The sequence below is a fragment of the Ornithorhynchus anatinus genome, chromosome 18 (assembly GCF_004115215.2).
Source record: "Ornithorhynchus anatinus isolate Pmale09 chromosome 18, mOrnAna1.pri.v4, whole genome shotgun sequence".
NCBI lineage: Eukaryota > Metazoa > Chordata > Mammalia > Monotremata > Ornithorhynchidae > Ornithorhynchus > Ornithorhynchus anatinus.
In genome coordinates this window covers 44,314,055-44,341,608 of record NC_041745.1, presented here as the reverse complement: position 1 = coordinate 44,341,608, position 27,554 = coordinate 44,314,055, and the positions used below count along the sequence as shown (strand labels likewise).

The window sequence follows — 27,554 nt, the reverse complement described above, 5'->3', positions numbered from 1 at the left end:
CCACGCCCATTGAAGAAGTGTGTGCGGGCTGGAAAGGGCCACTGGATGGGCCATCCTGTCTCCTAGGTCACCCCCCAACCATAGGCCTGTTGCCATAGCAACAGTAGGGGGAGGTAGGGGAGAATGTGGGGGCTTGGCACTCCCTCCTCCCCCACACTTTAACCCTTTACAGGCCAGGAATGGGCGGTCCCGGTGTCCCCCCAACCCTGGTCTCCCAGGGGAGGAGAGGAAGGGTCTGCGCCGACTGGCATCTGCTCTAGCGGTCCCGCCCCCTCCCCCATATCTCCGAGGCCGCAGTCCTTGTCTGAAGCCCAACAGGGCTTTCACAGCCACCGGGGCCGGGGGAGGATGGGGGGAGGGGGCCGTTTACTGTCCTGCCCCTCCCCCACCCCCCTCTCCCCCGGGCCGGCAGGAGGGAGAAGCCTCTCCACCGAGAGAAACAAAGCGACCCCTGGCCCCCTTGGAGATTACGTCAAGGCAGGGGACAAGGAGAGTCCAGACCGCGAGCTCCCCCAGCCCCACCCCACCTCCTAGAGCTAAGCCCGCCCCCCCATAAAGCAGGACGGAGGCGCTACCCGGCAATCGGTATCATTTACTGAGCTCCCGCCCAGGGCCAAGCACTATTCATTCGTTCAATCAGATTTATTGAGCGCTTACTGTGTGCGGAGCACTGTAATAAGTGCTTGGGAAAGTACAATACAGCAATAAAGACAGACCATCCCCGCCTACAACGACCTCAGAGACGGAGGGGGGGGGAGACAGACATCAATACAAGTAAACAGACATCAATATAAATAAATAAAATTACACAGACATATATTCATAAGTGCTCTGGGGCGGGGAGAGGGGGGAAGAGCAAAGGAAGTGAGCCTGGGTGATGCGGAAGGGAGTGGGAGGGGGAGGAGTCCGGGGAGAGAGGCAGAGGACTGTGCCCTGGGGCAGAGCGCTATAGTGGGGGGGGAGGGTACCCTGCGGCCTGGAGGGCCCAGAGTAACACAAGGTGCCAGCGCTTAGCAAGGTGTGGGCACCTAGCTGACGGAAAAATGGGCCAGTTGGCACCACTGCCCCTCTGGCTCCAGGCCCGGCCCCAGCCCGGGGCTCTTGCCAGCAGCCTGCGGGCTACTGTGGGGCAAGGCGACGTGTGTCCGCCTCAGCGCTTACTATAGTGCCTGGCACAAAGTAAGCGCTTAAACAATACCATCATTATTTTGCATCTCCCTACTGCACATCCGGCCCGGGGCTCAGTACCGCTCTCAGGAGAGCTGAGTCCACAGCTCTGATTCTCAGATTGAGTAACTTAGGAGGCACCGCTGCCGCGGGCACAAGCCATTGCCCCTGCCCAGCCCCGCTGGCGATCCTGAACCTAACAGTTTGGGAGGAGCTGCCCCGGGGCTCGCCCAGAGTCCCAGCCTGGTTTCAGGCTGCAGTGTCCTGATCTGTGGTGCCCGGAGCAGTACCATCCACGGTCAGTGGGCTAGGCCAGTCCGAGGTTGGGGGAGAAGACACAGGGCCGGGGAGCAGGGCACCAGTGTCACGGGAAGAGTAAAGAGCCAAGGAATGGGGTACGGAGAGGGTACAGATTCAGGGATCAGGGTATCGGGGGGAGGGTACAGATTCTGGGAGCGGGGTACGGGAGCAACGCCCGACTCTCCGACTCTCCACCTCCGCCCCGCAAAACTCAACTGAGCCTCACCCCACCGGACCGTCCGACCAGAGCAAAGGCCACAGCCATCGACAGCTCCCAGCGCTGGCATCCAAAACCAGACCATCCAACCGGGGCGACATCCGTAACCACCAACGGCTCCCAGTGCTGGCGATCCACCCCGGACCGTCCGACTGGGACAACAGCCGCAGCCACCGACAGCTCCCAGCGCTGGCATCCCAAACCAGCCCGTCAACAGCCAACGGCTCCCGGTGCTGGCGTCCTACACCGAACCATCGGCCTGGGACAACAGCCGCAGCCATCAACAGTTCCTAACGCTGGCATCCTACCCCAGACCATCCTACCCGCTCAATTGCCGCAGCCATCAACAGCTCCCAACGCTGGCATCCCAGGCCAGACCGTCCGACTGGGACAACAGCTCCCGGCGCTGGGGACCCAGACTAGACTGTGTGACCCAGCAAAGACCATCTTACACTTCTGACTCTTCTCTCTTGCCCTGACTCCCCTGAGTGACCCAGCACAGACCAAACAGTACTCTTGACTCTCCCCTCTCCATCCCTGATTCCCCAAGTGACCCAGCACGGATCATTTGATACCCCTCATACTCCCCTCTCCATCTCTCTCGTACAGGGACCCAGCAGAGACCACCCAACATGTCTGACTCTCCTCAGTGACCCAGCACGGTCCATCCGACACCCCTGACTTTCCCCAGCGACCCAGCACGGACAACCAAACACCCCCAACTCTCCCCTCTCTGTCCCACATTTGCCCCTACAGTGACCAGCCTGGACCACCCAACACCCCTGGCTCTTCCCAGTGACCCAACATGGCCCATCCAACACTCAAAATTCTCCCTTCTCCATCCCCGATTCTACCAGCACTGACACTCACTCACTCATTCATTCTTTCAGTTTTATTTATTTAGGGCCTACTGTGTGCAAAGGCACTGTACTGAGCACTTGGGATTGTACCATATAACAGCAGATACATTCCTGCCCACAACAAGCCCACAGTCTGGAGGGGGAGATGATAGACATTAATATAAGTAGATAAATAGATGAACAAATATACATTTGTATACATATATACTCATCTGCTGATCTATCCAAACTCCTTCAGACTGTAAGCTCCCAGTGGGCAGGGATTTTGTCCAGCAACCCTATTTTAATCATACTCTCTCAAGTGCCTAGTGCAATGCTCAGCACACGATAAGCGTTCAATATCACTGATTGATCGATCCATCAGACGCTGGGATTTCCGGACACAGAGCTCCCTGTGGGACTGGGTTTCACCAGGCATTTCCCCCGTCCACTTTTTTTTTTTTTTTTAAACCAACCCTTGACTCACCCAGCTGCACCCTGCCCACCCGGGTGAGAAGCAAAGACCAGCCTGGGGAAGTGGGGGGTGGGAGGGGAGAGCACTGCCCGCTCAGGAGCAGACACACAGGAGGTGACAACTGATTCACAACTGATTCAGCAGAGATCAATCTGATACAACTCAGGCAGTTCACACAAACAATTGATAATGGATAGCCAAGGGATACACCCACATGGATAATGGATAGCCAAGATCCACCCACGGGGAGGAAGGGGTGGGGGCACGGTGGGGTCGGTGGGGTCGGGGGTTCCCCTCAGGCACCTCTCCCAACCCTCTGACTCCCACTCGCCCCCCTCCAGAAAACACTGACCAGGGGAGGAGCCCCCAGTGCAGCAGTCCCAGTGCAGAGGCCAGTGACAGCCATCAGCTCTCCCTTCCTCTCCCCCTCATAAAGGCTGCCTCACTGGCAGGTCCTAGGAGGTCTGGGTCTTCCCAGGGGGTCAGGTTTGGGCTGGGAGTTCCCCGGCTCTGCCCAGGCCCCTGCTCTTGCCCTGAAGTGACCAGCAGGACCTGGTCCTTACCAACTTTTCCTGCCCCTCACCCTCTCCCCTCCTTCCTCACCACTCGGAGACTGACTTCCTGCCCCAGTCGGAGTTCCCAAATCACCGCAACCTCTTCCCTGGCTAGTGTCCTGCCCCTCCCCTGGCTCCAGGATATCTCCCCATGGCTCTCTGACCTGGGGCCTGAGCTTCTCCCATCTCAGAACTCTCTGACCTGGTATCTGAGCTCCTGGTCTTCATGCCCCAGCTGCCCCACCTCAGGGCTCAGCTGCCCTATCGCCCCTGTCCTCCCCAGAGCTTCCGCACCTGCACCAACGTTCCATCGAGATGACGGGTAGACCAGAGTCGGTCCTCAGGACTTCCTTCCGGGTAGCCACGGGCCCAGAACCCAACAGTCCGAGCTGGCCCATAGTGCTTAGTACAGTGCTCTGCACACAGTAAGCGCTCAATAAATAGGAATGAATTGAATGAATGAATGGGGATTATTGCTGACCGAGAATCCACCCGAATGCATGGCCTGGAGCAGGGAGGGTCCTTTGGTCCAGGGAATCAGTGGCCAACTGGCCCAAATCAAGACCAAAGGTGGGCCTGGGTCTCCTCCGAGGTGGGGGGACCGTGGCGGGGGTGGGGGGCGTGCAGGAGAGTGGAGGAAGAGTGAGGCAGCTCCCTGTCACCCCCAGACCTTGGGCTCCGTCACTTGCCGCTATCTTAGGCCACACTCAACTGTCTAGCAGCTGGTCACCCACCAGTGTCCAGCCCCTGGACATTCATTCATTCAATCATACTTATTGAAAGCTTCCATGTGCAGAGCACTGTATCAACCACTTGGGAGGGTAAAAATATAACAAGACACATTCCCTGCCCACAACCAGCTAACAGTCTAAAGACGAGCTTATGGTCTAGACAGTCTAGATGGTGCCAGAATGCCCAATGCCAGCCAGCTGCCTCGTTTTCCCCCCTCGCCCCCTGCCACACCACTGCTCATCCCCCAGCTCCTCCACTCACAATTGCCTAGGGTCTCCACTCCCTTCTTTCTAGACTGTAAGCCCAGTGTGGGCAGGGACTGTCTTTATTGCTGAATTGTCCTTTCCAAGCGCTTAGTACAATGCTCTGCACACAGTAAGCACTCAATAAATACGACTGAATGAACGACTGAATGAACGAATGCTGAGCTCCCCAGCCCAGGAGGGGTTTTCCTTCCTTGCTTCCCTGCTGTCCTGCCCCCCTCCCCCAGCCTGGGACCACGCCCCTCCGAAAAGTGTCTCCCTTCCCTGCTCTCCAAACCAGAGCCTCCCCTTTCCCAAACCCCTGACAGTTTGCGGAGAGGTGAAGGACTGAAGGGATGGGGTCGTGGATGGGAAGGAGCAGGAAAGGAAGGAAGTGGGGGAAACGGAAGGAAGGGGTGGGGAGAAAGAGAGGGAAGGGGGGGGGAGAGAGAGGGCGGGAGCTGCGTCTGTTCTCATTGCGAACTGTCAGAATTAGCATTCAGTAATTAAAAATCACACCCTTTCTCTTAATAACCTAACCAGCATGATACAACCAGGTTCTGCCAACTCTTTAATCTAATTGACTAATTACAGATTTTAATTTAGTCAGTTACTGAACAACTGTTGACAATTTGTTTTCATTAGGGACGGAATAGGGTAAATATTTATTCTTCCCCGGCCCAGCAGCTCCTGCCTCCTGCGGCCCCTGACCCCCGGACAGCGGCTGGACAGCTGCATTGGCAGACACGGGGCGGGCAGAGAGCAGGGCGGGCAGCGGGCCTGCCGTCGACCACCCACCCCAGGCCCACCAGGCCCTCCTACCCGCCGGGCCCACTGCATGGGGGAGAAGGCGGCATTTCTGGCTGCTCGCAAGGATTGACAGGGTGGGGGTTCTCTCTGGCTCAGCCACTGGGAAAAAACACCGAGGTCTGGGCCCCAATGACCCGCTCGCAGAGCTGCTCCCTCAGGCCACGGCTGTGAAAGCCTCAGCTGGCCGGTCGGCCCAGGAAAGCTCGCCCCAGTCCACCCTACGTGGAGGAAATGGGGGCTTCCTCCACTCCCACCTGGGACACTGCGGTGGTGGTGGTGGTGGGAGGGAGATATCTAAGGCAGGTGGGGGTCGGGGTTCACCACCGACGACAAACAGGAGCCCAGGTCCGATTTGGGGGCCGAGGGGGTGCTTGGGTTCCTCAAGGCTTGCTTGGTCTGCAGATGTCCCCATGTCCCGGGAAAGAGAAATGACTAGGAGAGTGGGGGCGGGGGTCTTCCCTGGGCAACCGCAGAGGCGAAAAAGGACCAACAAGCTTAATTTTTAGGCTTCAGAAAGCTTCACGCCCAGCCCACACACATGCCCTTGCACACCAACTATCGCACTCCCACACGGATCCTGCTCCCCCTAAAGGATCGGCTGAAACAGCTGCCCCTGAGGCCCAACCTCTTCTCCCCGCTCGAAACTCCACCTCTCACTCCGCGAGGGGCAAGCAGCGACCCAGAACACACAACACTGCCAGAGTCCAGCAGGAGCAGCTCCCTATCCCTATTGACGGCGGGCCTCCCTGCCTCCGGCAACTCCGCCGACCAGTCCACTTTCCCTGCCGGCCAGTGACCAGACCAGTGACCAGCCCACTTTCCCTGCAGCTGAGGTCTTTCCCCTACCCTCAAAACCCTCCAGGGCACATCCAGTAGACACTCCTCTCTGTCAGCCTCCCCCACCAGTTCTCCACCTTCCAATTCATCAATCAGTGGGATTTACTGAGTGCTGTGTAGTACTCAGCATAGTAGTAGGCCCTGGGAGAATACAATAGTTAGTAAACACACTCCCTGCCCTCAGGAGCTCAGAGGGGCTTGTAGACTCCCTATCTAGTTTCTGTTATCTGCTCTCTTCATCCACTGCTCCCCAGCTCACTCTCTGGGCTCCGCCTCATGCTCCCCTCCTCTCATTCTGGATCTTCCCCCTGCCTGGAACTCCTTCCCCCATGGTAAAGGTCCACCTCGAAGCCTCCTGACTCCCCCCTCCTCCAAGAAATCTTCTCCATTAACTCCCTGCATGCAGGCCGGGTACCCATTTGTGAATTGTACTTCTATCCCCAGCTCCAGGCAGGGGCCCTGAGGATAGTGACACAATTATTTCATTGGCTATTTCCGCTGGATTTATTCGTGCTGCTTCCTGCTCCATCCTGCCCTTCCTCCTGCTTCTGTGGTCCGAAGAACAGGGAAGCAGCATGGCCTTGCGGATAGGGCATGGGCCTGGGAGAGTCAGAAGGACCTGGGTTTTAATCCCCGCTTCGCCTCTTGTCTGCTGTATGACCCTGGGCAAGTCACTTCTCTGTGCCTCTGTTACCGCATCTCTAAAACAGGGTTTAAGACTGTCAGCCCCATGTGGGACAGGGACTCTGTCCAACCTGAGTGCCTTCTATCTACCCCAGCACCTAAAACAGTGCTTGACACATAGTAAGCGCTTAATAAATACCATCGTTATCATTACTATTATTACTACCATGTCTGCCTCCGTCTGCCTCCCCATTGAATTCTAAGAACAGAATGCCTACAGTTTGCTAGGCAGAAATTCAGTCCGGCCCCTGGGGCCGCGGAGCAGAGGCCCAGCACTTGCTACAGTGTGGACCACTGACTAAAGCCTGAAGAGGGACAAGTCCACTGTTCCACTGACAAACGACCAGCAGTTGGCAATTCCAAGCCCAATTCCAGCGGCCCGCCGACACCGGACCCTGCAAGCCACAGACCTGCCTGTGTGGATGGGGGCCAGACCCTGGGCCCCCGTTTCCCCTGGCTCTTGGCAGAACCCTAAATTACCAGAGAAGCAGCGAGGTGTAGTGGGTAGAGCACGGGCCTGGGAGTCAGAAGGTCATGTGCTCTAATCCCAGCCCTGCCACTCTTCTGCCACTATCCCCACGCCCCAGCTACATCTAGTCCCCAGAGCCACTATCCCCTCTGAGCCCCAGGCCGACATCCAGTCCCTGGGCCACCATCCCCACCTGAGACCCGAGCCCACATCCAGTCCCCGGGGTCACTGCCGCACCCAGCCGTGTCCAGTTCCCAGGGTCATCATCCTCACACACCCCCTTCCCGTCCTCAAGGCCACCATCACCCCCAGCCAAGTCCAGTCCCTGGAGCCGCCATCCCCCACCTCACTCACAGCCCCCTGTTCCCACACAGACACAGGCCCCAACAACATGCCTCTCTCACCCAGGAAGCCCAGACTCACGCTTGGGGGGGGGGGGGTGGGGAGAAGAGGCAAGCCTGACCCCATCCCTTTAGGATAATAATAGTAGAAATAATAATTATGGGATTTGTGAAGCCCTTACTATGTGCCAAGCAATGTTCTAAGCGCTGGGATAGATACAAGGCAATTAACTGGGTTGTACCACGTGGGGCTCACAGTCTCAAACCCCATTTTACAGATGAGGTAACTGAGGCCCAGAGAGCTTCAACAGCTTGCCCAGAGTCACACAGCAGACAAGTGGCAGAGCCAGGATTAGACCCACCTCCTCTGACTCCCAAGCCCGCGCTCTTTCCATTAAGCCACGCGGAGGGAACGCAGGCCCCAGGACACTGGGCTGCCACTCACCCCTACCATGGGATGGGTGAAACAGGGAGGCGGGGGGGAAGGAGAGAGGGCAGGGCAAATATGGAATTGCTTCTCGCCACCCCTAAAGCCCGGAAGATTCTGGATGCAAACCAGATGAGTGGCCAGAAGGGAAGTGAGTCAAGATGATTGATCAAAACCCTCCAGCCACTCCAGAAAGCCAAAAGGGCCTGTCTGATCTGACCAGTCCCAACACCACACACTTAAACCAAGCAGCCCCCACCCAACCTGGTTGACTTTTACTGAGCAGACGGAGGAACCCTGGGCCACCTGGCCCTCCCCTCCAGCAGATGCCCATCCACAAACGGGCTCCCTCCCGCTCTGACCATCGAGGTGGCAGTCGGGGATCAGAGCCACCCAAGTCCACCTCGGGCACAGCTGGGCACAGTGTCCACCCGGGATCATTCCCCGAGCCACAGGCCCAAGGCCCCACCACGTCTCCTTCTTGGAGCCTCATGTAGGACCAGGCGTCGGTCTGACCGCCGATCAAACAGTGTCTGATCCTCGCCCTGACGGGCAGTCCACCTCCCCAACCAGGGGACTGCCATGGCCAGAGGCTGCCTCGGACGGACCAGAGGCCCAAGCCGATCCGCACAAACTAGGAGCGCCCGAGGTCGACCTCGCCTGGGGACTGACTGCGATTTGTCCCGGTTCCTTGTGCCCATATTCCTGTTTCTGGACCTCCCCATCGAACCCCCAAGCACTATGCTCAACCTCCCCGGCTCAGAGGGCAGTCGGGACCCAGCATGTCCAGCGATACCCGGCGGGCAGCTGAAACGACAAGGCATCGCCCGGGCAACCAGCTAGCCTAAAGGACAACACTCCTTGCCTTCCACAGCAGTTCCCCGGCCCTAAGCCCACTCTCTTTTCCCCCCACACAGCCAGGCCTCCTCAAGAGGCCATTAATTAGCCCCGGCCCTGAACTTGTTGCCTGGGGCTGACCAAGGTGGGGGACTGGGCCCCCGGCAGACAAATGACAAGGGACGGATAGCCCCTCTAGGGAGTCGGGCAAGCCTCCCCCAGGATCTTCTTTCCTTCCGATTGTGAACTCTTTGATAGCAGAGAGTGGATCTTCTGCTGCTACCAGAGTGGGGCGTTCAGTAGAGCACGGAAGGTGTTTGTAATAACAATGACAGTAATAATACTGATAACGACGACGATATTTGTTAACCGCTATGTGCCCGGCACTGTACTAAGCGTTGAGGTGGATTCGAGCAAATCGGGTTGGACACGTCGGACTGACGGTCTCAATCTCCATTTTACAGATGAGGTAACTAAGACACAGAGAAGGGAAGTGGCTTGCCCAGAGTCACCCAGTGGTGGAGCCAGGACTAGAATCCATGACCTACTACCAGGCCCGTGATCTTTGTGCCCACCCGCCCTGACCCCCACAAGTGATCATCAACCTCTGGCATCCCCTCTCCCCCAAGGTTCGGGCCACACCACCACCTTAGGCAAGACCCAGATGCCCAGAGAGCTACTGAGCCAGAAAAGGCTCCAGCTCCTGTTGAGCCAGGTGCCTCCACCCCCAGTAGCCACCCCAGACACCGAGCAGCCACCAAAACCACCAGTTTTGCCTGGCACAGATCACCCCCAGGGAGGGGCAGGTACCATCCTCCCTAGACTGTGAGCTCCTGTAGGCAGGAATGTGTCTGTTTTTGAATTGTACTCTCCCAAGAGCTTAGTACAGTACTTTGCACTAAGCGCTCGATAAATACGATTGAATGGTCCGGGCCACCACCGCCACCAGGGCTGCCTGCCGCAGATACCTCTCTGCTGGGAAGGATGGACGGAGCGTGGGCCTGGGAGTCAGAGGACCGGGGTTCTAATCCCAGCTCTGCCACTTGCCTACTGTGGAAACTTGGGCAAGTTATTTCACTTCTCTAGGCCTCAGTTCCTTCACGTGTAAAACAGGACCTTAATTTAATACCTCTTTCTCCCTCCCCGTTAGATGGTGAGCCTCCACTGTGGCAGGGATTGTGTCTGACCTGATGATCTTATCCGTCTCTACCCCTGCGCTTAGTACAGCGCTCGGTACTTAAAAGGTGCTACGGCTACTTATTTTTTGGGATACTTGCTCCCTACGTTTCCCATCCTCCCCCCGACCCCAGTGCACCACGGCCCCGTCTCTCCTTCCCCAAGCTCGAGCCTGCCGAGCACCTCCCTGGGCTTGGGGGAGTCACATCGGGGTGAGGGATGGTGTGGGAACCCCTGAAGGAGTGGACGACCAGGCGTTCCACCCAGAGACTCTCCCCGTAGAGCAGGCGGGGAAGCCCCCCGGCATGTCCCGGCCCTCACGCTCTCCCCAGCTCTGCAGCAACGGGACAGGGACATCCAGCACTGACCCACCACCCAGGGCCGCGCACCTCCTCCATCTCGGGCACCCACATCACCCTCCGGACCCAATGGCGCGAGGCCTTCCCGTGCGCTCCCGGGCCCTCCAGAAGTCCTTCCAGCCCCAAGGCGGGCATCGCCGCTGTGATACTTAATTGCCACTTTAGGGAATCCAGCTCCAACATCACCTTACCCACCCCCTGACAAAAGTCCCTTCTGTTGTGGGGAGACTGACAGAGGCGGACAGGCGGGCCGGGTCAGAGCGACGGACAGGCGGGCCGGGGGAGATGGACACGTGGGACGGGAGAGAGCGACGGACAGGCGGGCCGGGGGAGATGGACACGTGGGACGGGAGAGAGCGACGGACAGATGGGACCGGGGAAGGGGCCGCCAGCTAAGGGCTGCGTTGCGTGGGTCGTCACCCACACCCTCCTCCTCTTAACCACCCCCCCCAGCTTGAGCGGAAGGACGACAAACCGGCTACTCACGTAGTCGTGGAAGGCCTTGGCTTCGCTCGAGTGTTCACAGGTGTCCCGTCTCTCCGGGGCCGCACAGTACAGGTCCCAGAACACGCTGAGGGGCAGAGGGGAGACGGGACGGCGGTCACACCCCAGGGGGAGGGGACGGGAGACCGGCGGTCTCACCTGGGCCTCCCGCGGGGACCCTCGGCCGGACACCCGGTCCCCCCGCCACGGACCCCCCGGACACGGCCCGCAGACGGGGGACGGGGCCGCCACCCGGGGGCCCGGGTGGCTCCCCGCCTAGGTTTCCCCCGGACCCCCCCGGTCCCTGGAGCGGGCCGTGACCCGCGCCCCCCTGCCTGTGCACGGGGTCCCAAGTCCCACGACCTCCCCCGGTCCCCTTCCTCTAGGCCCGGGAGAGGGGGACACCACCTCCCTGGGGGGCTGAGGGTGGGGGAGGTCTCGGGGGCCCACCCGGCTCCTTGTCCAGCCCTGCCCGGTCCCCCCCCAGGCCCGCTTCTCCTGCCTGCGGCCCACCCGCCAGGTGGGACCGAAGGGCCGAGAGGAGGAGGAGGAGGAGGAGAAGGAGGAGGAGGAGGAGGAGGGAGGTCAAGGCCGGAATTCCCGCCCCCTTCCCACCCGCAATTCCCGAAGCTCGCAGGGCAGAGACGGGCAGGGACCGGCCCTCCTCCCGCCCCCCCCCCCAGGCCCGCGCGGCTTCCCCGCCCCCCACCCCTTTAACCCCGGGGGACCCCCCCTCCGCCCCCGCTCCTCCCCCCAACTTACCACCACCAGGAATGGAGGAAGCCGGGGGGCTCTCCCAGCGTAATGTTCTTCTCCCATCGGATCTAGGGGCGGCAGGGGGGAGAGGTGCGGGTCAGCGGGGGCCGCCCCGACCCCCCGGCCCGCCCGCCCACGGCGCCCGGGACCGATAAACGGCCAAAGGTGATAAAAATTCAAAATGGTGGCTACGGTGGCGGCTTCTGCAAACAAAGGCGAGGGGAATAATGGGAGAGGGGGCGGGAGAGGGGCCCGGGGCCGGGCCCGGGGGGCCGCTCACCTCCGACAGGAAGGTCTGCGCCGACTTCTGCGCCCCGACGTGCAGCAGATATTCGTACACGTAGAGGGCCAACCTAAGGGCGCAAACGAGTTCGGTGGAGTCGGGCCCGGGGGGCCCCCCGCCCCGGGACCCCCCTCCCCCACCGGACACCCCAAAGAGGGGCCCCTCGCCGGGACGCGGGAGGGAGCGAACCCCAAACTTCAGGCCCCGGCCGGGACCCCCCGAGCCGGAAGAGGCGCCGACCATTGGGCCTCCCCGGCCCCCGGCCATGTGGGCGCCAAGGGGGGGGGGGGCTACGACCCCCCTCCACAAACTCCCGCCCTCCCTTCCCGGGGCGGGGGGGGGCGGTCCGAGGGACCCCGGGCTCCGGAACAAAGCGGCGGCCCGCGCCCCCACCCCCCCCCAGGACCGGACAATAGGAGTCGGGGGGCTGCCCCCCTCCCCGACCCCAGAGAGGTCCCGCTCCCGCCTCTCTGTGCCGGGATGTGTGTGTGTGTGTGTGTGTGTATGAATGAGGGGCCCGGGTCCGCTCCCGCCGCCGCCTCCCTCCGTCCCTCCGTCCCTCCGTCCCTCCCGGCCCCGACTTACTTTTCCCGAGCCTGGCCGTCCGAAGGCACCGCCGACCCCTTCCCTTTGGCGAACATGATCGGCCGTGGAGCGGGGGAAGCCGCCCCCGCACGCCCCGCACGCCCCGCACGCCCCGGCCTTCAGCCGCGCTCCCGCTCCCGCACCCCCTCCCGCTCCCGCTCCCGCTCCCGCTCCCCCTCCCTGCGGCCGGCGTCCGTCCGTCCCGTGTCCGTCCGTCGGGTGTCCGTCCCCCGGCCTGGGGCTCCCCGGAGCTGTCAGAGCGTCAGCCCCGGCCTCGACCCCATCGCCCTGGGGCTAGGAGTAGCACGGCCCCGCCGCCCCCTCCTGCTCCTGCTCCTGCTCCTCCTCCTCCTCCTCCGCCCTGCCTCGCCCTGCCCTGCCCTGCCTTGCCCCGTCTGTCCGTCCGTCCGTCCGTCCTCCCGGCCGTCTGCCTGCCTGTCCTCCTCCTCTTCTTCCTCCTCCTCCTCCTCCTCCTCCTCCCCGCCGCCCCCGCGCTGCTCTCAGCCCTCAACCCAACCAGGCTGGCGGAGGCCGGGAGCGGGAGCGGGGGCCGGAGCCGGAGCGGGAGCGGAGGGAGCCGGAGCGGGAGGCGGGAGGCGGGCGGAGCGGCGACGTTGTCCGATTGACAGCGGGCTCGACCAACGGGCCCGTCTGGGGGCGGGGCCTCGGCGAGGTGGGGGCGGGGACGGGGAGGGACGGGGGGCTCCGGGGGTGACCGGGGGCGCTTCGGGGCTCCAAGGGGGCGGTGATGATTGATGGGGGGCGCCGGGACGGTCGAGCCGCTCGGCTCCGTTTCACTTGGGTGGAGAGGAGGAGGAGCAGCAGAGCGCAGGGCTCAGCACTCCCCAGGCTCCGAGGCTTCGGGGCTCCGGGGCCGAGGAACGGAGCCGCTTCTGGCTGGGGGGGGGGGGGGGGAGGCAGGCGAGTGGGCCCGGGTTCAGGGGCCCCCCGTCCCGCCGCCCCCTCCGGGGCTCCCTCCGGGGCTCCCTCCCGGGCCCCGCTCCGGGCCGCCCTGGACCGGCCGGGCGACGACGAGGACGAGGCCACCGACTTTTCCTCCGGGGGGGCGGGGGGGGGGCTGAACCCCCTCCCGGCCGGTCCTTCTCTCCTCCACACGCCAAAATCTGAAAACTTACATAAGGCCGCCCCACTTTGGGGGGGGGGGGGACGAGACACCCACTGTCAGAGATTCAGGAGGGTGGGGGGGAGGGCGGGCGGGGGCGATTTTTCTCCCGCGTCCCGGGGGCCCGTCACAGCAGAATCCGATACAAGGGGGCGGATTGGGGGCGAAGGGAGGGAATCCCCCCTCCCCCCCCCCCGCCCCGCTTTTTGCGGAGCGTATTTCCCTTTAAACGCGCGCTCACAACTGGGTAGTGCGCCTTTAAAAGTGTCGAGCAGAAAAAGCCGTGTAAGCGCTGATTGGCTGCCCGTTTGGATACATCTTTAGGGGAGCCTTGAAACGGTTCGCCTGGATGGGGTTTTTTTTTTTTTTTTCACTGCGCTGTTCCAATAAACAAGTAACGCCCCTCCCCCTTACATGCCTATCACCAAACAATTAAAGGATAGGTCAGTGTCCTGGGGAAAACACTTTCGGGGAGGGAAAACTCGGCCCCGGGGTTGGAGAAAATAATCCCCCCCCCCCGCCCTCACCCCTCCCCTCCGTGCAAATTGCCTAATTCTGGGGGTCAGAGAAGGGGGTGGGAGATGCTTTCGCTGCCCATGGTGGGCGTCCGACCAAGGCCTTGAGCAGGCCCGAGCTCCGGACCCCGGGCTCGGGGCATCCGTTAGTTCCCTGAAGAAGCGGGAGGGTTCCCGGAATAGAGGCGGGAGAAGGGGCTGGGAGCGGGAGGGAAGGGGGAGAAGAGCTTCTCCTTTGGAGCTTAGGCTACCCCGGTTGCAATCAGGGTTTTGTGAGGGGGCCAGAGCCCAGAGGGAAGCGAATGTTTCTTTTTTGCCGCCGGGCCAGAGTTAGAAAGACCTCCCCGGCTAGAGGGGGGCTCCCACGGCGGTGGATGCGTTTGGACTCACGGTCCCAGAGGGCGGGCAGCAGGATTTTTCCCCACGTGGCCGAGACCGCTCCGAAGCCTCGGCCCTGCCCCGGAGCTGGGTCAAGGCCGAGGGGAACGGAAAATTGACCTTGGAAATCGGGCTAAGGTTCCTCCCGGGACCAGCTGCGGTGCCCGCAGTCCGTGGGGTTGAGGAGCTGGTGAAACCATACCCGCTGACCTCTTGCTCCTTCGTCCGCTGACCGCCTCCCCCACCCCCTCCCCGCGCTCCCTGGGCACAAGCCCAGAACAGGAGAATGAGGGCAGTTGAGACATCTCCAGATCATTGCCTAGAGCCTTGGGGTGCCCAATGCAGAGCTGGCCCCTGGGCAAGGGGTCCAGGTGGTGGGTGACTTTGGTGGAGAGGAGCCTCCCGACCACCGGAAGGAGTAAGCCTGCACCGGGGAAGTCGGCACACAGACCAGAGCTCAGTGTAACTCTGGCAACGCAGAGCTAAATGACGGCACAGAATTCTGCTACCTAGGTGGCACCCGGACCCGCCACGCAACGATAGACCGGGAGGTTGGAAACCAAGAAGGCTTGAGAAGCAGCGTGGCTCAATGGAAAGAGGCCAGGCTTGGGAGTCAGAGGTCATGGGTTCTAATCCCGGCTCCGCCGCTTGCCAGCTGTGTGACTGTGGGCAAGTCGCTTCACTTCTCTGTGCCTCAGTGACCTCATCTGGAAAATGGGGATTAAAACTGTGAGCCCCACGTGGGACGACCTGATCACCTTTATCCCCCCAGCGCTTAGAGCAGTGCTTTGCACATAGTAAGCGCTTAACAGATACCAACATTATTATTAAGGCTAGCGTATCTGCTGGGAGACTGTCAGAAAAGAGCGTGGCGGCAGCGTGGTATCGGGGCTCCGGCCCAAACTGACGGTTGATAAAGCTGCGGTGTCCCCGGACCCCTCCGGGCAGGCGTCCCATCCGACTCCTTAACCGTATCGGCTGGCGTCACTGATGGGCCAGGCTCGACACTTTGTTTCTCTGACGCCCACCTTCTCACTGTACCTAGACCACATCTATCTCACCACCGACCCCTTGCCCATGTCCTGCCTCCGGCCCTCGTATCCAATAGGCAATGACTCTCCCCTCACCTTCAAAGCCTTAGTGAAGGCCCATCTCCTCCAAGAGGCCTTCCCTAACTAAGCCCTCCTATCCTCTTCTCCCACTCCCTTCTGCCTCACCCTGACTTGCTCCATTTATTCATCCACCACCCCCACCACCCCCAGCCCCACAGCACTTAACGTCCTTATTTGTAATTTATTTATTTCTATTCATGTCTGTCTCCCTCTCTGGACTGTAAGCTCCCTATGGTCAGGGAGTGCGTCTGCTTATTGTTCTGTTGTCCTCTCCCAAACGCTTAGTACGATCCTCTGCATGTGCTCAATAGATACGGTAGAATGAATGAATCCATCAATCAGTCAATCAGATGATGAGACCGAATCGCAAACGATCAAGTCCTGGAATCAGTCAGTCTCCGAGGATGGAAGCGCCCTCTGGGTGGGATGTGTGAGGAGAATGAGCGACAGCAGGGGACCCAAACAGCTGCCTTTAGGGAGAGCTGAAATTGGGAAACGGAAAGGCAGGAGGGCGGGGAAAACAATTTAAGGATACAGTGAAACGAACCTTGAGACAACGCTCCGTACCAGCTGAACGCTGGGAGTCAACTGCAGTGGAGAGAGACCAGGCTGGGACACTGCTCCCTGGAAAGGATCGGCTCTTCTCTAGCAGAAGTATATTATTTATTACCCTATTTATTTTGTGACTGAGATGCATATCTCCTCGATTCTATTTCTCTTGATGATGTTCTGTTTGGTTCTGTTTTGCTTTGCTGTCTCCCCCTCTTTAGACTGTGAGCCTGGGCAGGGAGGGTCTCTATCTGTTGCCGAATTGTACATTCCAAATGCTTAATACAGTGTTCTGCACATAGTAAGCGCTCAATAAATACTATTGAATGAATGGATTGTAGCATCCATTAAGCATCCATTTGGTGCATTGCACTGTGCCAGAGGCTTTGCAAGTACAGAATACAGTGACATGTTCGCTACCCACAAGGAGCTTCCCCTCTGAAGCAGGAGACAAATAGAAAACAGTTACAGCTAGAGAAGTCACCCTGATTCACTCCCTTTGCCCTCCCCCCGCCCCCGCTCCACAGAACTTATGTGTATATAGCTATAATTTTATTTATTTACAATAAGGATGGTATTTGTTAAGTGCTTACTATGTGCCAAGCAGAGTTCTAAGCGCTTGATGCCTGTTTACTTCTGTTGATGACTTTATCCCCCGCCCTAGACTCTGAGCCAGTCGTGGGCAGGGATTGTCTCTCTTTATTGCTGAATTGTATTTTCCAAACGCTTAGTACAGTGCTCTGCACACAGTAAGAGCTCAATAAATACGATTGAATGAATGGGTCTATCAACTCTGTCCTATTGTACTCTCCCAAGCAGTTAGTACAGTGCTCTGCACGCAGTGAACACTTAATACCATCAATTGATTGATTGAAAAACAGCATCAGTGGGACCACGAGGGGGGCGGGGTGTGTGTGTGTGTGTGTGTGTGGCGCATGTGCGAGTCCTGCAGGTCCTGCCTCAACCTGTCCATTCCCCTGTGAATTTCACCACTGGTCACCTCCTCAATTGTCGGCTCATTATGGGCAAGGAATCCGCCTACCGACTCTGTTGTGCTGTACTCTCCCAAGCGCTTAGTACAGTTCGCTGCTTACATACAATAAGTGCTCAGTCAATATGATTGATTGATTGACTTCCTCAAGCACAAAGGTCTGCCCAGGATGCCGGCGGCTCAGCGCTACCCTGCTTGCCCATCTCAGGAGGTTGCGCTCGCCCTCCCCCCGCCGCTACCCCGCAGGGAACGGTCATCTGACCATTCATTCATTCATTCATTCAATCGTATTTATTAAGTGCTTTCTGTGTGCAGAGCACTGCGCTAAGGACTTGGGAAAGTACAATACAGCAGTACGGAGTGATAATCCCTGCCCATAACAAGCTCACAGTCTGGGGGTTGGGGGAAGAGAGACATCAATACAAATAAACAGACATCGATATAAATAAATAAAATGACAGATCTATACATAAGTGCTGTCGGGTGGGGAGAGGGGGGAGAGCAAAGGGAGGAAGTCAGGGCGATGCAGAAGGGAGTGGGAGATGAGGAAAAGTGGGGCATCCCAGGGGACTGCCCAGGTCGGAGCCCTGGACTTCGGAGACCTCACCTTCCGGTTTGTCCAGCACAGCCCCTGAGGCCCGGAGAGCTACGGGCTGAGTGGACCCTTCCTCCCCCGACCCGCCCCAAGAACTTTGCCCCTCCAAGCTGCCCGGGGCCGTGGTGTCAAGGGACCCACCAAAGGTTTCCCTTCCCCTTCCCCCCTACCCTCACCCCCTCGATCCCCGGTCCCCGCAGCTCTAAGCAGGCGGAGCTGGGAGGGGATGCGGGGGAATGGAGGCGGGGGCCGGGGCCTGAGCACGGCTCAGTTTCCATGATGCTTCCTGGCTGGGTGCTCACCACAGTCCCATGGTTACTTTCGGGTTACAATAGAGGAAGGAACTGAAAATCGAAACAGGTTGTTTCCCAAACAAGCGTCTAACAAGACCACAACTGTGCGCCCTGTAGCTCGCTGGCCAGGTGCCAGCATGGGTGAGGGTGGGGGGCGGGCAGGAGACACCTCGAGACCTCCTGGTCAGCCCTGGTGGGGCCTCCAGCCCAGAACCCCCAGAACTCTAACACGGGCCTCGGACGCCGGGAGGAGCGGTGGTGCCCGTCGGTCTTCATCCCCAAACTCCCCCTGCCCTCCCCGGATCCCGGGCTCTCTAATATCCAGTCCGCCTCCATCCACGGGGCTGAGCCCTAACCCTTCTGGCCCCCAGGGACCCCCGGGGCCTCCTTCCTCCCTCCATCCTTCCTCTGTGCTCTGGCCAACGAGGCTGGCGCGGTGCCGAGGCCTCCGCCGGAGTCGGGATTTCTGCCCCGCACAGTGCCCGAGCTGTGGCTCACGGCCCCCTCCCTCCCCACAGGTTCTCTCTGGGAGGGCAGAGATGTGGGGAATTGGGGAACGGAACCCCCTCGATGCCCAGAAATGACCCCACAGCCCCAGCCCGATTCACCTAGAGCCTCCGGACTCACTCCCCAGGCCACCCCCCACCTCCCGGACACCTCCTGGAGACCCCTCACTGCCCTCCCTCTCCCGACTCACTGCCCGGGGATTAGAAGTCATTGGAAGTCGGGACCTCCAGCCGCGACCCCCGCCGCCCCCACCCCATGACGCTCAACTGTCGATTCTGGTTTCCGTGGAAATGGTGCCGGCTACGTCAGTCAGGGTTTGGGCACCCGGGCTCTCTCCCGACCTCTCCTACCTGGGAATCGGAAGGTCGTGGGTTTTAATCCAGGTTCCACTACTTGTCTACTGTGTGACCTAGGGCAAGTCGCTTTACTTCTCTGTGCCTCGGTTACCTCATCTGTAAAATGGGGTTTGAGACTGTGAGCCCCACACGGGACAGAGACTGTGTCCAATCCGATTTGCATGTATCCACAGTGCCTGGCACATAGTAAGCACCCTAACCAATGCCATAATTAATTAGATCACCCCCCACCCGGCCCCCCGGAGGCAATTTCCCGTGGGGCAGGGGTGGTCTCGGCGGCGCTGACCAAGGGGCCGGGGACTTCGGGAGCTCGAGGGAAGGACCTGTGCGCAGCCCAGACCATTAGGGTCTCACCGCTCCCCTCGCTCCCGACCCTGAGCCTCGGCGCCTATCAGTTCATCACGGTTGTGTGTGCACAGCACAGACCGGACGCGCGGCACTGTGCCCATAACCCAGGCGAGGTCCATGGAAGCAAGACCTGCCCTTGAAGAGACAAGAGGATTGGGATGGCTGGTGGACTGACAGAGAAGCCTGAGAAAAAGCAAGGATGGAGCAGGGTGGTTCCCCGGATGGAGCAGGGTGGTTCCCCTGATCCCCCCCCGGTTGTGCATTCCGATAAATATACCAATTTACAAATAGAGCCCTACTGGCCGGTTCTGTGACCTCGGTCAAGACGCTCAATCTCTCTGAGCTTCAGTTTCCTCACGAGTGATGCGGGGATAGAGAGTCCTGCTTTTCCTCCCTTTGTGACTGTGAGGCCCATGAGAAGCAGAGATTGTGCCCGATCTGATTCTTTTGTACCCACCCCAGCTTTTAACACAAAGTAAGTGTTTCATCCATGTGGCCATCCATCGTAAAATTATCCATATGTACGGGGCTGCTAAAGGTAGGATCAAAGCACAGAAAAGGCTTTTCTGGAGAAGGTGGCGTTTTGGATGGTTTCGGAGGCGGGGAGAGCGGCAGTCTGGTCCCTCTGGCTGCAGTGGAGAGCGAGGTTCAGGTAGGTGAGCCTGGAAGGGAACGAAGGAGAGGGAGCAGAGAAGGAGCGGGTGGGAAGGGAGCGGAGCTGCGGTGGAGGAGAGGAGAGCCTGGAGGGGAGCGGAGGAGCTGCCGAGGAGGAGAGGAGAACCTGGAAGATCAGCGCCAGGAGTTTTTGTTCCATGAGGCCGCTGCCTGCCCCTCCCCCGCCCCCCACTTACAGCAGAGGTGGTTTCCTGCCCCCCACAACTCCCCGCCCCGCCAGCCCCCGCAGGCTCCTGCCAGACTTCACAAGCCCCTGCCCACCAGAGAATGCCCACAGGTCAGGGTCCAAACTCTGCCCTCGTCCACCCTCCCGGAGGCCCCAGACAAAGCCCTGGACCCGCTGCCCCTCCCGGCCCTCCCGCAGGGGCTGGCTGAGGTCCAGCTGAGCAGATGGCTCGGTCCCCGTCCCCCCCACCTCCCCCCACCTCCTCCCGGCTGTCACCGGCCACCAGCTCGCCCAGACCCTGCTTCACCCAAGGGGGAGGGAGAGGAGGGGCTTCTCCCCCCGAGGGGGGAGGGGTGCCCGAGTAGACTGGGCCCCAGACCTCTGGGGAGACAACTGGGCCAGGGATGGGGCAGCTCATTTATTCCATACATAGATTCGTGGAGCGATTCATCCGTGATCGCGCCTACCTCCGTTTCCCCCGTTGTCCCCACCGAATTTTCTTCCGGTCTCTCCCATGAGATCGGAAGCTCGTCTACGGCAGGCGTGTACACACCTTCGTAGCCCGCTCCCCGGAACTTGGCACAGGGGATAGAGCTTCGATGCCGGGAGGCAACCGATAGATCGGTCGGTCGGTCCGACGATCGTATTTTATTGAGCGCTCGTGTGCAGAGCACCGTACTAAGTGCTCGGGAGAGTGCGACACAGTACGGACACATTCCCTGCCCACGAGGGGGTTACAGTCTAGAAGGGAGAGGCAGACGTTACCAGAAATGTCAATGACAGATATGGACATAAGTGGTGTGGGGCCGGGAGCGGGGGGATGAATAAAGGGAGCAAGTCAGGGGGATGCAGGGGAGAAGACAGATTCATTGATTCAATAGTATTTATTGAGCGCTTACTATGCGCAGAGCACGGTACTGAACGCTTGGAATGTACAATGTGGTAACAGATAGAGACGATCTCTGCCCAACGACGGGCTCACGGTCTAACGGAGATGTGATGAGGCCGCGGCGACGTCTACGCCGGGTTAAGGAGAAGGGCCCGGGATGGAAAGCGGAGCCCCTAAACTGGGGCGCTGGCTGGTCTGTGCCGGGTCAGGGTTACCGGAGGGGGACGTGACGCTTCTCGGGGGCCCGGAATGAGGCCTTCGCCCCTTGCCCCCCGGGGTCCCCGGGAACACCATCTCTAGAAGCGGGTCCCCGGGTGGCCTCCTGCGGGGCAGTCCTGGAGCCCTGGAGCCTGGGGAGCCCCCGGGGGAGTCCCCAGCCGCCCCCACAGCCCACAAGCCGCCTCACGTTGACCACTCCCTAACCAGAGGATTTTCCCCCGGCATCTGGGCGGGGAGCTGGGGCGGGGAGGGGGGGCTCAGGCCGGTGGAAGGGGTCGGATTTGGGCTATGGGGGCCCCTCAAAACCGTTCTCTGTGCACCCCCTACCAATCCCCACGTTCACACCCCCCCCACACCAGCATCCACACAAGCCCTCCTCTCCCCACCACACCCACTCAGGGTCGCAGCCCCCCACTTCCCCAAACCAGCCCCCTTTCTCCCACCCAGGATCACAACATCCCCCCTACCCCCGGAGCCCCAGCCCCCCTCCCCAGCCCCCTTCCCTCCACACTCACGAGGGGGTCCCGGCCCCGACACCCACAGTCACACCCACACACACCCACACACACGCCACGGGGGCGCTTCAGAGCGACTCCGGCCCCGCAGCCCGCAACGCTCCCCGGACGGGCCGAGGGGGACCGGCGGGGGGCTGCGCGGGGGGCGACCGGGCCCGCTCCCCCTTCCTCACCCCGCCTTGAGCCTTTGGGCACAGGGGAGCTGGGGGCAGAGCCGGAACCCCCGGCAGGGTGGGCGAGGGGACGGGAGGGCGGGAGGGGCGACCCGGGGCCTGGCCAAGTTACAGTGACCTTTGACCTCGGGCCTCCCCTTGGGAAGAGCAGGCCCTCCTCCGCCGGGGGACGGGGCCTGGGAACCAGGCGCCCCCTCCCCCCTTCTCTTCGCCAACCAGGGGTGTTGAGGGGCCGGGGCCGGGGGAGGGGGGGGGGGGTCACGTCTCTCCTGAGCAGGCGGGGCCCAATGAGGCGACGAGCGGGGGCCCGGCAAGGGGGGCGGGGGTCGCGGAAGGCCGAGGGGAAGGGGCGTGGGAGGAAGGGAGGAAAGGAGGACGATGGATGGAAGGATGGGGAAGGGGGGATGAGGAGGGGAGGAAGGAAAGGGACCGCGGGGGAGGGGAGGGATGGAGGGGATGGAGGGGATGGAGGGGATGGAGGGGATGGAGGGGATGGAGGGGATGGAGGGGATGGAGGGGATGGAGCTTGGCCCCCGCAGGATCACAGGCGCGTGGACAGAGAAACGTCTGGGCCTTTCTCCCGTCGGGGGCGGGGGGTCGGGGGGTCGGGGGGGCCGGGGCTCCGTCCGGGGGGGGTGGGGGGAGGGGAGCGCCCGGGGGGAGGGGCACCCACCGAAAGAGCGAGGGGCGCCTTGAAACGGCCGGCGGTGGCCGCTGATTGGCGGAGCGCGCCGCCTCGGCCTTCCAGCCGGGCCCCCTCCCCTCCCCTCCCCCTCCGCCTCCCCTCCCCCCCTCCCGGGGCGGGGCGGGGCGGGCCGGGCCGCGGCGCGGCGCACCCCGGAAGGAATTTCCTTCTCCTCCTCCTCCTCCTCTTTCTCCTCCTCCTCCGGCGGCCCTATTGTTGTGGCCGCGGCCTCTGTGGGTCGGGCCGCCTTCCCTCCCTCCCTCCCTCCCTCCCGTCCGTCCGCGGCCCACCCACCCACCCTCGCCCCGCGACCTCCTGCTCCTGACTTCAACGGACACAGGGGAGCGGCCGGAGGGGACGACGACCCTCTGGCCTTTCCCGCTTGAGATGTTCCCAATTACGTTTCCAAAAAGCGTGTGTGTGTATCGGGGGGGTTCTTTGAAACGCCTTCTCCGCCCCCTCCCCATTTGTCCTCCCGCCCTGGGGGGCGGCTGGGGGCCTGCGGGGCTCCTGCGACCCCTCGTCAGGGCCGAGTTACTGAAGTTTCCCGGGCAGCGCCCCGGCCTCCAAGGGCTGGAGGTGGCGATGGGCATCATCGCTGTTATTATTATTCGGATTTATGGGGGGACTTCACGGTGTGCTCGGGAGAAGACGCACTATAACATCACGCCGAGAAGCGGCGTGGCTCCGTGGAAAGAGCCCGGCTTGGGGAGTCAGAGGTCACGGGTTCAAATCCCCGCTCTGCCGCTTGTCGGCTGTGTGACTGGGCAAGTCACTTCTCTGGGCCTCAGTGACCCCATCTGTCAAATGGGGGTGGAGACTGTGAGCCCCGCGTGGGACCACCTGATCGCCTTGTATCCTCCCCAGCGCTTAGAACAGTGCTTGGCACAGAGTAAACGCCTGACGAATAGCATAGCATCCTTCCTATTCCCTGCCCACAACGAGGTGGCGGTCTTAGAGGGGGTCTCGCAGGTCCGGGACCGGGTTGACCCCAGGGCAGGGGGGTCTGCAACGCCTCGCTCGCCGCGCTTAGGGCGGGGGGGCCTCGGGTCCGGCCTTTGGCCGGAGGAGGAGGGGAGGACACGAGGTGAAAGGTTGCGAGGGCTCCGACACGCTCTGGCCAGGTGGGGGTGGAGGGGCCGGGGCGGGGCGGGCCAAGGAGAAGCCCGGGGCGGCAGTGCCCCCTGGAGGCGGGACGAGGGACGGGAGCAGGGACGGCAGTGCCCCCTGGGGGCGGGAACGGGGACGGCAGTACCCCCTGGAGGCGGGACGAGGGGCGGAAGCGGGGACCGCAGTGCCCCCTGGAGGCGGGACGAGGGGCGGGAGCGGGACCGCCCGAGACGGCAGTGCCCCCTGGAGGCGAGACGAGGGATAGCGGCAGGATCGTCCGGGACGGCAGTGCCCCCTGGAGGCGGGCCGAGGGGCGGGAGCGGCGCGGCTCGGGGCGGGGGTAATAATAATAATATTATTATTGGTATTTGTTAAGCGCTTACTATGTACAAAGCACTGTTCTAAGCGCTGGGGGAGATACAGGGTAATCAGGTTGTCCCACGTGAGGCTCACAGTTAATCCCCATTTTACAGATGAGGCCCGGAGAAGTGAAGTGACTTGTCCACAGTCACACAGCTGACAAGTGGCAGAGCCGGGATTCGAACCCATGACCTCTGACTCCCCAACCCGGGCTCTTATTATTATTATTATTATTATACTGTTGGTATTTGTTAAGTGCTTCCTATGTGCCAAGCACTGTTCTAAGCGCTGTGATAGATGCAAGGTAATCAGGTTGTCCCACGTGGGGCTCACAGTCTTCATCCCCATTTTACAGATGAGGTCACTGAGGCCCAGAGAAGTTGTGACTTGCCCAAAGTCACATAGCTGACAAGCAGAGGATCGGGATTAGAACCCATGACCTCTGATTCTCAAACCCGTGCTTTTTCCCCTAAGCCAAGCTGCTTCCCTCCAAGCTGCTTCTCACCCTCAGGGGTCCCTTCAGAGTCCCTCCGGATCTTGATCGGCGCCGGACCGGGCCAAGGGAGAACTCCTAAAACCGGGCCAGCCCAGCCCCAAGGGTGACCGGACAGATGGAACCGGTGCAGGTTATGCATTCAACAGTATTTATTGAGCGCTTACTATATGCACAGCACTGTGCTAAGCGCTTGGAATGGACAATTCGGCAACAGATAGAGACTATCCCTGCCCAGTGATGGACTAACAGTCTAAACGGTGGAGACAGACAACAAAGCAATAGAAAACAAAACAAAGCAAAACAACATCAAGATAAATAGAATCGAGGAGATATACACCTCATTAACAAAAGAAATAGGGTAATAATATATACAAATGAGCACAGTGCTGAGGGGAGGGGAACGGGGAAGAGCCGGGGGGGCAGCAGAAGGAAGGGGGGGCTCAGTCTGGGGTCCAGAGTGCCGGGCAGGGGTCTCCCCCTCCTGAATCCGGCGAGGGGCGAGGAAAGGAGGAGATGAGGAGGGCCCCCGACCCCATCGGAATAAGAGGTCACAGGACGGAGTGGATCCCCGGCTCAGCCTATGGACAGAAGGACGGATGGGCCCAACGTCCCTTTTAATAATAATATTAATGAAATTAATAATAATAGAGATATTTGTAAAGCGCTTAATATGTCCTTGTCACTGTTCTAGGCACTGCGGTGGACACAAGGTAATGAGGTTGGAACAGTCCTTGTCCCACATGGGGCTTCTAGTCTTAATCCCCATTTTACAGATAATAATTATGGTTTTGTTAAGCGCTTACTGTGTGCCAAGCACTGTTCTAAGCCCTGGGGTAGATACAAAGTAATCGGGTTGTCTCATGTGGGGCTCACGGCTTTAATCCCCATTTTCCAGGCGAGGTCACTGAGGCACAGGGAAGCTAAGTCACTTGCCCAAGGTCACGCAGCCGACAAGTGGCCCAGCTGGGATTAGAACGCATGTGCTTTGACTCCCAGGCCCGTGGTCTTGCCACTAGGCCATGCTGCTTCTCTAGGCACAGAGAAACAAAGTGACTCACCCAAGATCACACAGCAGACAGGTGTCAGAGCCGCTCGGAGCCCCCATCCTGTAACCCCCGAGCTGTCTGGGGGCTGGGAGGGAGAATGGCGGTGACGGCGGCCAAAGGATTGGCTGGAGCAGCCGGGGGAGGGGGGCTGGTGAACTGGGTCGCAAACCCAGATGTGGGGTACCCCAGGCCCCTGCTGAGCCCCCTCCCACGCCCACCCCAAGCCCCCAGCTGGTGTCTGCACTCAGGGAAGGTGCCCGATGTGGGGGTGGGGCGGGCCCTTGGGAATGGAAGCTGCTGGAAAGAAGCGGCGTTGGAGGTGGGGACCGGGGCAGGCCCTCGGCCATCACCGCCCACCTTGGCGGGCCTGTGCGCACCTCTCTCTTGCTGCCGATGGGAATCTGATGACGACCTGTGCGAATTCATTCAATCATATTTATTAAGCGCTTACCATGCGCAGAGCACTGTACTACTACTACTACTAATGATGGTATCTGTTAAGCGCTTACTATGCGCCGAGCACCGTTCGAAGCACTGGGGCAAATACAAGGTAATCAGGTTGTCCCATGCGGGGTTCACAGTCTTAATCCCCATTTTACAGATGAGGTAACTGAGGCACAGAGAAGTTAAGTGACTTGCCCAAAGTCATACAACTGATAAGTGGCAGAGCTGGGATTAGAACCCACGACCTCTGACTCCCAAGCCCGGGCTCGTCCCCTTAAGCCACGCTGCTTCTCTGGATGAAGTGCTCGGGAGAATACAAGCAGCATGAGAAGCAACATGGTGTAGGGGATAGAACACTGACCCAGGAGTCAGAAGATCATGGGTTCTAATCCCGGCTCTGCTTCGTGTCTGCTGTGTGACCTTGGGCAAATCACTTCACTTCTCTGTGTCCTCATCTGTAAAATGGGGATTGAGCCTGTCAGTCCCACATGGGACAGGGACTGTGTCCAACTCCATTTGCTTCTATCCAACCCAGCGCTTAGTACAATGCCTGGTGCATAGTAAGCGCTTAACAAATATTATTATACTATAACAATTATAACAAACACACTTCCTGGCTACAAGGAGTTTACGTAGCCTATTGCTCCAGAAGTGGGCAGGGCTCTGGATTTGGGCAGAGATCTGGAAGGGGGCAGATGGGCAGGGTATGCGCCTGCTGATTGTTGGATTGTACTTTCCCAAGCGGTTAGTACAGTGTTCGGCACGTAATAAGTACTCAATAAATACCATGGATTAATAGATCTAGAAGGAGGTGGGACTCAGGAGTGATCCATAATGTAGTGGGCTGGGAAGTGTGGGGTGGCTCTAAGAACGTGGTGGTGAAGATCCGGGTGTGGTAAGGCAACCGTGGCAGCCGAAACCTGGAACATGGCAGGGTCCGCCTCTTCCAAGAAGCTGTGGAATTGCTGACAGTTCAGAGTCTTCTCTGGAAAACAATTAACGGCTTTAATCCGCATCTCCGTGACATCGTTAAGTTGGGTTTGCCCCAGAAGGCTGCAGAGGCTGCTGGCCAGTGAGGCTGGGAGGGCAGGGACTGTCTATTGTTATATTTCACTACCCCAAGCACTTAGTACAGGGCTCTGGACACAGTAAGCACTCAATAAATACGATTGAACGAATCCTTAACTGTTGTGTTCTGATCCCTTTTTTTTTTTTTTTTAAGGCATTTGTTAAGCACTTACTATGTACCAGGCACCGTACTTAGCCCTGGGGTAGATACAAGCTAATCAGGATGGACACAGCCTATGTCTCACATGGGACTCGCAGTCTTAATCCCCATTTTACAGATAAGGTCACCAAGGCACAGAGAAGTGAAGTGACTTGCCCAAGGTCACACAGCAGACAAGTGGCAGAGCCGGGATTAGAACCCAGGTCCT

General features: G+C 60.1%; 1 protein-coding gene across 2 annotated transcripts in view; it reads right to left on the bottom strand.

The window, feature by feature from the left end:
- SSBP3 (single stranded DNA binding protein 3) overlaps window positions 1–12,717 on the bottom strand; it is a 37,006-nt gene extending 24,289 nt beyond the window's left edge. The window contains exons 1-4 of one of the 2 annotated variants that reach the window (XM_029046626.2): window positions 12,574–12,717; window positions 11,986–12,058; window positions 11,712–11,773; window positions 10,953–11,037 (exon numbers count right to left, since the gene is read on the bottom strand). In XM_029046626.2, the coding sequence (XP_028902459.1) occupies window positions 10,953–11,037; window positions 11,712–11,773; window positions 11,986–12,058; window positions 12,574–12,629 (276 nt within the window). In that variant the 5' untranslated portion in view covers window positions 12,630–12,717. The remainder of the gene's footprint in view (window positions 1–10,952; window positions 11,038–11,711; window positions 11,774–11,985; window positions 12,059–12,573) is intronic. The other variant, XM_029046625.2, reaches the window with a different exon arrangement.
- Between the last annotated feature and the right edge of the window lie 14,837 nt (window positions 12,718–27,554).